At 39.1% G+C, this 11,523-nt stretch overlaps 2 protein-coding genes across 2 annotated transcripts; one reads left to right on the top strand and one right to left on the bottom strand.

The window, feature by feature from the left end:
• Nucleotides 1-153: 153 nt before the first annotated feature.
• On the bottom strand, nt 154-4,340 carry LOC145481171 (uncharacterized). The gene is made up of 5 exons (XM_081459596.1): nt 3,678-4,340; nt 2,634-2,923; nt 1,955-2,060; nt 1,387-1,425; nt 154-1,055 (listed from the first exon to the last, which is right to left on the bottom strand). The coding sequence occupies exons 1-5, from the start codon at nt 4,246-4,248 to the stop codon at nt 637-639; spliced, it is 1,425 nt and encodes a 474-aa protein (XP_081315722.1). The 5' UTR covers nt 4,249-4,340; the 3' UTR covers nt 154-636.
• A 1-nt stretch (nt 4,341) lies between these two features.
• On the top strand, nt 4,342-10,240 carry LOC145481191 (TIP41-like protein). The gene is made up of 7 exons (XM_081459619.1): nt 4,342-4,513; nt 6,265-6,444; nt 7,050-7,152; nt 7,876-8,007; nt 8,428-8,523; nt 8,754-8,825; nt 9,338-10,240. Exons 1-7 carry the CDS (start codon nt 4,428-4,430, stop codon nt 9,458-9,460), a joined length of 792 nt encoding a protein of 263 aa, XP_081315745.1. The 5' UTR covers nt 4,342-4,427; the 3' UTR covers nt 9,461-10,240.
• Nucleotides 10,241-11,523: the final 1,283 nt, after the last annotated feature.

Below are 11,523 nucleotides of genomic sequence, written 5' to 3'. Positions count from 1 at the left end.
TTATTTATTTATTTAATTAATTAATTAATTAATTTATTTATTTATTTATTTATTTATTTATTTATTTATTTATTTATTTATTTATTTATTTATTTATTTATTTATTTATTTATTTATTTATTTATTTATTTATTTATTTATTTATTTATTTATTTATTTATTTATTTATTTATTTATTTATTTATTTATTTATTTATTGCAAAAAATTTATGATGATTGATACTTGTTCTCAGTCACCCGCACTTGATAATATGTAGAATAGTCCACGGATATAAGTAATTTATCATTGACACTCGCTATCAATCTCCCATAACTATGTGATAATACGTAAAACAGCCTTGCAGATATATGATGTGATTGATGCTCGTTTTCAGTGTCCCGCACTTCACAACTGATTTAGTCAATAGAGAAAATCCCTGGATATGTGAAAGACATGAAACTTGCTATAATATCAAGCAAGTGATGCGTGCGATTTAAACTTGTTTTCAGTCCCCTGCATTTGATAACACATAGAGTAAACTCACGGATATGAAAGCTGTCACCAAGCAACAAGTGCTTACCATTAATACTCATTCTCAGCCTCTCTCATTTGATAATATATAGGGTCACCCCACAGTCTCCAGCGTGGGAAACTTACTACCTATAATGCTTATACGTGTCATATGCCGATGGATTGTTAAGGGCGTCATCTGCCATGACAAGAATGGCATTGCATAACTTGGTGTAATCACTCAGCTGGTTATAAACGTGCGCTGAAATTCTAGTGTGAAGTTTTCCCTGTATTAACTTCACAGGCACTTCAATACTGAACTCGTAATGCAGCTTGGCTTGGACCATTTCCGCGTGAGCCTTGACAGCTTCCTCCTCTCCACCCTGAGTGACACAGTCGAGCAGCACTTCAGGAAGACGAATCAAAACCATCGGTCCAAACATGCCCGCATGAGACAGGAGGCCTGTACTCCATCTTTCTGCTAACATGGACGCGGCTTTTTTGGCCAAGGTGTTGTTGTATTGGCGAATTCGTTCGGGGTCCATGGCTTCCCAGAAATCTAAAACTGAGGGCAACAGACTTAGTATTAGTATACTGCGAGTCGGATCCAACCCTTGACTTAAACTCTGTAAAAAACAATCAAGAACGTAATTATTGTAGCAACACGTAAGCCAAACAAACCGACCTGATGGGAGCAATGAGAAATTGTTTTGACTGACAAACACATTTACTAGACTTGAAGATGATGTCTGCTCAGGCGGTTGTTGGAAAGTTAGACACTAACAACAGGTCTTTTCAGAACTACCCTTTAATACACGGACAACCACACTAAACTACTGATTCTACTAGGTTTAAACAAATTACAATGGAAATAGGATGATTCACTGTTATCTCACCAGTGTTCAAAGCCAAGTATGGACTGTAGTCTCTCAGACCTAAAAAAAAGTTAACGCTCTTTAGTAAAACTGCTACAAGCTGACCTACTGGTTAGCACATGCGAAACCAGAACAACTTGTGTGGGTTTCAGCACTGGACAGGGTCACTACGTAATATTCTTGACCAGGACACTTTACACCCAAAGCCAATTTTCCATCCAAAACAACATAATAAATAAAAATACTGATAGGATTATCTGTGATGGACTAACATTCTATCCAACAAGAGTACTGATACTCCTGCTCGCTCCATCTTCACAGAAATCAGTCTGCATGAAGTGAGAGGGAACCAATTTCTGCTGACACATGTACACAGCACACTAGTTTTGCCAACTGAAAAGCACACACTGTTTGTTTGAGAGGATTCAAGGTTATTAAGTATCAGGAAATTAAAACACAAAACACTTTTTATATTTTAACTGCTGCCCCCTGATGTCAAATCAGTAACATGTTTAAACATTATACTTGTGTTCTGCATTCGGCCAATAATTTATGACCAAAAAAATACAATGTGTCACAGTTCACACACCTGTCCATATAAACTGTGAGTTAAATCCAGCACCAAAACCAGCTGAAACAACAAGGGGCTTCATCATTGGCTGGTGCTGTTTAGAGACATGCAGAAAAGCACAGCCCTGTTGAGACATCACAGAATAGGTTATAACCATTATGCACTGAATTACTACTGCTACAAGTTAAGTATTGCATAAAACAACTTCTTATAGGGAGCAACAAAGAAAACAACAAGCAGCGAAAAAGGCAAAACCAACCAAACCAATCGGTCAAAAGCAAGCTATCACCTCCCCAACTCATTTCACATTTCTCAAGAGACACATCTGATTTTTGCAAGTCCAGTCTAGTTTAATTATTTATCATATGATGCAGGTTCAGAGCAGTATAAAAGAGAGGAATATTAACTAGCAACATCTTACACAAACATGGTATCCTTTGTGTCAACTATTATATTTGAAAAATTAAAATAATATATATATTTATTTGTACAATTTGTTGGGAAAAAATACAAACCTTTGAAATTTGTTAACAGCCAAAATACCTAACACTAACAGCCATGGTCTCAAACTTGGTAACCCTTCTAATTTCGTAACCAGTGCTCTTTGCTTTTTTTCTTGCAAACCCTTTGTCCTACATGAACAACTACAAACTTTTATGATAAGAAATTGGAAGCAAAATGCAACATTACACAATACCTTGGGGCATGCAAGCCATTTATGTGCATTAGCCACATAATAATCAGCCTCAAGACCTGCCAAGTTTAGAGGCAAGCTCCCCAAAGCATGCGCTCCATCAATCAAAACTGGCACACCTTTGCTGTGGCACAGTTTCACAATCTCTTCCACTGGCATGATAACAGGGTAATTACTGGGAATGTGGCCAAAACAAGCTAGTCTGGTACCTTTCTCCAAGGTATTCTCTATCTTTTCAAGAATTTCCTCCTTATTTGCAGGAAATGTTACTGTGGTTTCCTTTAGAATTACACCTAAAAAATAAATTAGTCTTCTTAATCTCTTAGCGCACATGTATAGAACAGTAATGATGAAATTATCAGAATTGTAGGCACACAATGCATACAGAGGGCTATCAATGAAGCTGTAGCCCAAATTGGAATCCGAGTGATATCTCACCTGGCGAACAATGCAAACAAATCTATTTTAGATCTAGAATTACAACATGTCACTTTTAAAGCCAGAAAATTATTTGTACCTCCTTTCCTAGGGGGGTGGGGGTATGTGTTAAGTCCTTAAGTGGGAAGGTGCCACTGGGTTGGTCAAGCTCTGAACCTGTCTAAGACTCAAACTCTGATTTTCTTTTAAAGATTCCACTACCCCAGCAGTAAATCATAGGGATTGCTTTACCCTTTTTACAAATCCCTGGTCTGCTGACTCAACTTGAGATATGACCTTAGGGGGAAGCTGGTGATCTGTACCTTAGACCCTGGTCAATGACTTACAATTGTAAAAAAGCATTGGTTTATATCTGGTGTGGAATGCACCCCGGATAGTCAGTCAGACTGTCGGTCAGCCAGTCAGCTGGTCGGTTTATTAGTTATTTCTCTCCACGCCAAGAGGTGCATAAGGATGCACTCTGGATTGTCGGTCGGTCAGTCAACCAGTCAGTCGTCTGACTGGTTGGCTGGCCGGCCGGTTGGTTAGTCAGTTTGTTAGTTAGTTCTCTCCCCCACGCCATGAGGCCCACAAGGATGCACCCTGGATAGGAGGTTTCAATTTGCTTACCATATTCACTACTGACATGTCTAAATAATTTTTTGACAGTATAATAACAAGTATTCAAGAAATACACAATATCTCCCGAATGCCAGTCAGTTGACTTAATCACGGTGTTGATGGCAGCGGTAGCATTTGGCAGAAGAACGATATCACTGGTTTCTGCACCAACAAACTTTGCCAATCTCCGGTTGACATGGGCGAGAAGTGGCAACATTTCTCTGTCCACAAATCGTACCGGCTGTCGCTCCACGTAACACTGCCATTTGTAAGCTGTTTCAAGTGCATCTTTGAGAACGCAGCCGAAAGCACCATGATTTAAGAACGTCCAGTTATCGAGATCAAGTAAGAAATGTTTTCTCATTTCCACTCCAAATGAGGTCGACGATCCGTCAAATGTGGGCAGTTCAAAGGGAAATTTCGGTGGAACATATTTCTCATCGGACAATTTCACGAAATTTTCAACAGTTTTAAAGGCCATAATTCCCTGGTATTTGGGCTTTTCGAGCGCTGTTTGCTTGAGAGTTTCGCGCACATTTTCTGTCAAGTTGTCCGCCATGTTGGCAACTGCGAGGCACATGCACCTTCCCTTGAGGTCAATGCCGAAGTATGTATGCGTATGCGCAGTCTTGCACAAAGGTTTCCGCTTTGTGCAGGCTCAAAGTTAGTCGCTGTGTCTTTGTGAAGGGTCTTGTGGAGGACTTGTGAATATTTTTGATGTTGAAAAATAGGTAGAATCATTCAGTTACACAGTCAAGAATGAAGAAGACCGAGACCTTTAGCTTTGGACCTTGGAAAATAACTACCACTAAAGGAGCCATTCTCAAAGCTAATGATGTAGAGAGGTAAGAACTTAATCTTGATAAGCTTGCTGGTACATAATTCTCGGTAATCTCGAATCATTTCAAGGCAGATCGAGATCAGTGCTCACTGTTAAAAATTTAACTTGCTGGTATTTAAAGAAGTGTAAAATTCTCACTCCATACTAAAATAACTAAATACCCCGGCCCACCACTAAACATTTATTGCTTGGTAATATCAATCAAATATGGGAATTAATGACTGACTGCTAATAAATTCGTATAATTTCTTAAGTAATTGATATTAATCGATGAATTGACTGATTAAATTAAGTGACAGAGTGATTGACTGATTGATTGTTTTAGTAATACACTGATTTACTGATTCATTGATTCACTGATTCATTCATTCATTGATTCATTAATTCGTTGATGTTTAAACTGACTGTGTGTCAGTCTGTCTGTCTGACTGACTGACTGACTGATTAACTGACTGAATGACTGTCTGACTGACTGACTGACTGTCTGACTGACTGACTGACTGACTGACTGACTGACTGACTGTTTGTTTGTTTAATAAATTGTCAGTTTTATAAGAAATATTAATTGTAGAAATGACATCAACTCAGAAAAAAAATATGAGTTCCAGATCAGAGTTTTTCTGAGTTGATGTCATTTCTACAGTGCATTTAATATTTCTGATAATGCTCACTTTAGAGAGTTGTTGGTTATATCTTTGATATGCCTCAATGTGACTGCACAATGCAGCTATGAGTTCATGTGCCAACCCACTATTTGGCTGTGTGAGCGTGCAGTGCAGCTCCAGTCAAGGACCCACATTTCACCCTTGCTCATGATAGAGTGTTCAGTAGCTCAGTGGTTAGAGCATCCAGCTAGATCACAGAGGATCATGGGTTCAAATCCCATCTGGAACTCCCATTTTTTTCAGAATTGTCAGTTTGATTGATATTTGAGACATCAATATTGATAGATAATCCATTGAAACCCTAACCACAGATCTCTTGATTTGGGAAGTTTATCCTTAAGGCCAGTTCACATAATTTACATGTGTGCCACTGACATACCAGCTACAAAAACATACCAGGGCTTCCATACTTTTTGTGGAGGCATGGTGACCTCATGGTTAGTGTGCATGCCCTGTGGATTGAGCAACCTGGGTTTAAGCCCTGGCTGGGGACATTGTGTCATGTTCTTGTGCAAGATTCTTTACTGTCACAGTGCGTCTCTCCATCTAGGTGTATAAATGGGTAGCAGGAAATTTAATGCTGGGAGTATATAAACCCTGCAATAGCCTTGGGTCCCCTCCAGGGGGAAGTAGAAATACTCCTAGACACTTCATGCTACTGAAACCGGCGATAAGCGCACCAGCCTGATGGGTCACTTAGCTCGTATACAGATGTTACCTTCTTTGTTTTAAATATCAGAAATTGAATTTTGCTGTTGCTTCTCAATCTTAGCAAGCATTCTTAAAGTAAAAAAATCTTAAATCATTTGGTGGATTGGATTACTGTTGTTTGGGTAGATATTCATGATTTTGTTTCTCTCATCTGAGAAGGTATATGATGTTCTCGAAGCAAGTTTTCATCAAAATAGGTACCCTTTAACTTTCATCAAAAACGTTTTGCTGTACATTTCATTCTCAACCTTCTTGTAATTGTCTGGAAATGTGACTTAAAAGCACTTGACTTATCTGTTGGGTGTTTAATGTACTACTTCCAATTTGATAATATTTGTTTTGTTAAATTAAATACTTAAACTATTCCCTTTTCTCACAGAATTTCCTCTGAACTTGAGCTACCTTCTCTTCCTGAGATGTTGTTTGGTGAGAATGTGCTACAGATTAATCACGCTGCAGGGTTTGGGATTCAATTTAATGCACTGGATGCACTGAAACTTGTGGACAACAAGCGTGACCTCATGAAAGTAGCTGTGGCTGAAGAATGGCAAAGCAAGCGGTAAAATACTGTGACATAATCTCTGATACTGTCTTGTCCTCCACTGAAAAAAAATATACTCAACCCAGTTCAGACATCGTGCTTCTGACATGCTGAACTTAACTTAACCCAACTACAATTATTGTAGTTACTGTAGGTTCAACTGTAACACAGCTGTCTGCAGAAACACGACTCTGAGTTAGACATTGTGCCAGAGTCTTGCCAAATTCAGGATTTACTGAAGCCACATTAAAAAAATTTTCCTTGACAGTACAGTAACTCCCCACAAGAAATGCAATCCTGCCAAAATACATTAACACAATTCATGAATTTTGTTTGACATAGCAGAAGCATGACATTTAATCACTGCCATGCCAGAGTCATGTAAGACGGCTCTGAGCTTGTTGAACTTAGTTGCTTGCCAAACTTAATTCAAAAGTTTGATTCAGACTCTGAGCTCCTGCTGACTTAATACCTGAATTTAGTTCAGCACGGCAGAAGCAGGACACCTGAACTGGGCCTTAGTTATTATGTTTAATACTTAAATTGAATGTCCTTAATAAAATCAAGTGTAATGACAAAGCCATTTGTGCCATTATTTATTGGCTTTAAAAACCATTTTGCAGGCAAGACTCAGAGTATATTAAAGAAGTGATTAAACCTTTTGACTGGACATTCACAACAGATTACAAGGGAACACTGACAGGGAAAGAGGAAATTATCATGAGGGTATGCATTTAACCATTCAAATCATGGCTACTGTCATCATACATGAAGGAGTTTTTGCTTTCAAAGATGACCTAAAGTAAGCTTCAACATGCATCAAAAATAAATCATGAATCCATTTTTACCCAGGGATTGGGTAAGTGACAAAATTTGCCATGTTGGTTGTTCAAGCAGAAAATTCCTTGTGTAGCTGAAGCTAAGGCTTTTTTGCTTAATTTAAAAGTTAATGAATCATTAACTTTTAAATTATGTTAGTGGTCATCTGAATGAATATTAATTTGATAGTTTCCACACTCCCTACTACTTATCATGCTGGAGTCTGGATCAGTCATTGGCTGAGATCACAGTGTTGTGGTTTTTGGCAACACACTACTCTCACAGTGCCTCTTCCCCACCCCCCTACCACTAAAACAGAAGTATAAATTATGAGTACCAGCCAGCTGTTAGACAGCCGGTGAAAATGTTGCAGGCTGGCCTGGGATACTCTGCAGTGGGCAAAAGAAGTCTTGAAAAATTGCTGTAAAATTCTGGTTCCGACACATCTTAGATACATTCCCCTGCATTGAAAGAGAATAAGGGGTTAAATGTTGTAAAGTATCTCTGTGGTGCTAAATGTGTAAGAGCTACCTTGCTCCAAGTGCACACTTTTAATAATAATTTAATAATAATTTATTTCTAGCGCATTACATTACACACTTTTAACTATAATGTTCTTCCTACATTCAGGTGGAATCAACCAAAGAGAGAATAGATCTAGAACAGCTGAAAGTTAAAGAGAAGATCTTTTTCTATGAAGATGTTATTTTGTATGAGGATGAACTTGCAGATAATGGAATTGCAAAATTGAATGTCAAAATGGTAATTACTAGTAAGAGTTTTTATGTACAGTGTGCAATGATTTGAGTTGAACCTGCACATTTTTCTTGATTTGTCATCTTATTCTTATTTTTGTAAGAGAGTCTCAAGGTTCAGTTCTGCTAAGATCCCCTGGGTTATCTGGGTCTTTTTGGAAAAATCTCTAGCGGATTTCCAGCTAGTATACATGTTGATTAGCTGCTCTGCACATCACTGGTGCTTACATGTACCATGTATCCCTGAAAATGCAGAAATTTTGGTGGGAAGTCAAATAGAGTTGGCCGTTACAGTAAAAGTATGGATGGTTTGCTGACTTTGAAAAAACCCTACCATTACTAAATGGTCATCGCAACCAGTTTATTCTTAACAATGCTAAGCACCCTAAAATTCAATTGGTAACATTTAATTTCATTTTGATTTCAGCGTGTCATGCAGGGGGGCTTCTTTTTGCTTCTGAGATTTTTCTTAAGAGTTGACGGAGTCCTTGTCAGGATCAATGACACAAGAATATATCACAAGGTACATATGAAGCATTAAGTTATTATTTACAACTTTCAATCTACAGATTGAAACTTTTTTCCCAATAACGTACTTACTATATTAATTATTACTAGTAGATCACAAAATTGTGCATGTTGACATTCAGAGGAGCAATAAGATCTCTTTGAAATGAATACAAAATAATAATGATAATGACTTTGAGGCTTTCAAACTGTATGTTTCATTGTTTTTCTTTGTCTTTGTACAAGGCTGGAACTTCCTATATGTTACGGGAATATTCCTCAAAAGAAAGAAAAGTAGAAGACCTCTTGGAGTTAAAGGTTTGTATGGATTTAGGTTTTTGCGATGGACTACAATCCCACGTCAGGGAGAAGTACTTCTGCTGCCTTCATTCTACGGAAACTGAGATAAGCTGCTGCATTGGGGTCAGACAAGTCAGTCTGGCCAAAATGCAACTTTAGCTTGTCTTTGTAGGTAATTTCAGGCTACCATGAACTCGATTGAAAACTCATGAGTTACCACTACTGTCTTACGTTAAATTTCCTTAGAAGAACCTACAACTGTTGATGTTTGCAACGGAACAATTTAAGTGATACCAAAGCACAAATATTTTACCCCTCAAAGTTGTGACAAAGATCCTTGTTGATACCTTATGGGGAATCCCCTACCCTTCCCCGCTCCTCCCCAGATACACTCACAACCCATCCCTTTTCATATTTTCTGAGTACTGTGATGACCGACCCTACTTCACTTCACTTTTATCCATAATCCCCGGGGGCTAATGGGCCGGAACGACAAAATCTAATAAGTTTTTTCACGATTTTATTCTCAGGTTCCCATCACCGACCCCGCGCAGTTACCAGAGCACTTATTTCTACAGCACGAAACATTTGAGAAACTTTCATTTCCTGATGGCATTGATGAAATGTTTGGCGTTGACCCTTCCGTCAGCTGAGAGTCAATTCTTATACCCCCCCCCCCCTCCCCCTCCCTCCCCTCCCTTCCTCAAAAACAACACGTGGCAAACCAACAACGTTCTGGCCTGGGTTCGACTGCGCCGCCATGAACGTCCTGATTTTTACATGCTGCCTGAAAATCAAATTGTGACGGGAGAAAGCCAAAAAGAACCAAAATCTGACGTAGGTAGTAATTTCGCAGGGAATGACGAGCTTGGCTTTTTGAATGGTGCGCTACGGCTTACCCTTGTACATTGGCTGTAATAATTTTCAGCGATAAGAATGTAAGATGGCTCAGACAGCTAACAACTCGAAAATCTGTGCCAAGGGGGACCGCCTACGTTTAGTCGCGGACCTGAAAAGAAAGTAAAGAAGAAACTTCGAAAGAAACAAACAGCATCTGCACAAGTCCAATGTAATTGCGTCCATCATCACAGCCCTCTGAAGAGTTCATTTGCCAGGAGGTAGTCTCTGTATCTATATAGGGACTTCGGTGATACCTTGAAAGAACAAATTTTCTGAAGGACAAAGTTATAAAATTAGTGTTGCATGGCTTGACATCATAGCGACTGTACCTTTTACGACATACTGATTGTAGTGAGCTGAGGAATCCTGTTTCTTGCTGTAGAAAGAAAGTATTGCAATGAAGTGCTTTTAAAATTGGTCAACTGGAATGCTGAAGAAAGTAAGAAAATTTTAGAGTTTTTGGTCTCCAAAACATTTGACGGCGAATGAAAGAATTAATTAAAGACTTTATTAAAGTGTCAAATGGTATTTAACTTGTAAAAAAATAATTGGGGACACTGTTTACCCATTAAAATATATCTACTAAGCGATAGTGGGAGATATTCGTTCTCCAGCTGTGGCAAGAATCGAATTCCGGGCAGGGGCGAAAACTCCACAAGCACTGACCTATCTCTGAAAAATATGGGGAGGATCTGGGGGGAGGGGGGGGGTTCAGAGGTTCGATCGAACCTCCCAAATCGAACCCCTAAATTAAAACAGCTAACGTCTTAGAGCTTGTAAAGTTATCCCGATAAATGCATTCAATTCTAAATGGAATGAATACTACAACGTTTTCTGAATAAATACAAATTACTTGGCTTCAGAATACCAGAAAACCCATTTCCGAGGACCTCGATTTAAAAAAAATTCCGGGACAGGCTGCCCCCGGACCCCCTACGGGGAGCCACATTCAGCGGTTCGTATTTCGAACCCCATCTCTTAAATCCTGTATCCGCCCCACATGAAGGTATATTAACTGCAAAAACTTTTACAATTGTTCGGATCACAAATTAGCGATAAAAATTATCGAATCGGCTTTCTTTTTTTCTTACGTTCCGAAGGCATCCTCACGTACGCAAAAGCAAAAAAGGCGGGAAAGGGTAAAATGGGCTGGGAAAGATAGCCTGTTCCTGCTTGATGCCCGCACGCGTTTGCGATCGCCCCACCGACTGAGAACCTAAAACATGCTATGGGAAGGACGCTTGTACGTCGTGAAGGCCTCGTCCCTTACTCGCTAATTTGGAGAAAAATGATCGAACAGCAAGTTTTACTCAAGTTTTAATCAGTTGAACCCTGAGCCAACTGTCACCTTTCTGCGACTGCCGCTTTTTTGACGGTACATGTATTCACTCTTATTTTAATTAAACTCTGCAAAGTACCGCCTCTCCATCTGAATGGCAACGGCCACCAGACAACTCTTGACAGCTTTCTTTCACGAAAAGTAAATTAATCGATTTTGTCTCCACTCCACAACAAATAACAACACAGCAACGCTGAACCAAACAAGTTTATTTTGGGAGGGCCTGGCGAGAACCAACCCGAACACTATATAACACAAACAATTTACAATTTACATGACAAATCCTTGAAAAGCAATCAAGGATAAAGCTCTCTCCACACGTACAAGTCATTTGCTGGAGCCAGTAGGGCTGGTGGGCCACAACACTTTAATTAATACACAAAATATATGGCCTACTTCTCCGAATAAGCAATCAGTCTTGGTACCAGTTAGGCTGGGGGACATCAGCTCCATCATTACATTTGACTATAAGATAAA

The sequence above is a fragment of the Orbicella franksi genome, chromosome 3 (assembly GCF_964199315.1).
Source record: "Orbicella franksi chromosome 3, jaOrbFran1.1, whole genome shotgun sequence".
NCBI classification, from domain to species: domain Eukaryota; kingdom Metazoa; phylum Cnidaria; class Anthozoa; order Scleractinia; family Merulinidae; genus Orbicella; species Orbicella franksi.
This window is presented reverse-complemented; position numbering and strand designations above follow the sequence as displayed.

What these genes read in the sequence shown, in the direction of transcription:
- LOC145481191 (XM_081459619.1), top strand. Translation starts at nt 4,428, where the DNA reads ATGAAGAAGACCGAGACCTTTAGCTTTGGACCTTGGAAAATAACTACC. An exon ending in AAAGCTAATGATGTAGAGAG is followed by an intron (nt 4,514 to 6,264) that starts GTAAGAACTTAA and finishes CTTTTCTCACAG; the next exon opens with AATTTCCTCTGAACTTGAGC. An exon ending in ACACAAGAATATATCACAAG is followed by an intron (nt 8,524 to 8,753) that starts GTACATATGAAG and finishes TCTTTGTACAAG; the next exon opens with GCTGGAACTTCCTATATGTT.
- LOC145481171 (XM_081459596.1), bottom strand. Translation starts at nt 4,248, where the DNA reads ATGTGCCTCGCAGTTGCCAACATGGCGGACAACTTGACAGAAAATGTG. An exon ending in AATGGCTTGCATGCCCCAAG is followed by an intron (nt 2,061 to 2,633) that starts GTATTGTGTAAT and finishes ATGTCTCAACAG; the next exon opens with GGCTGTGCTTTTCTGCATGT. An exon ending in ATACTTGGCTTTGAACACTG is followed by an intron (nt 1,056 to 1,386) that starts GTGAGATAACAG and finishes TGTTGCCCTCAG; the next exon opens with TTTTAGATTTCTGGGAAGCC.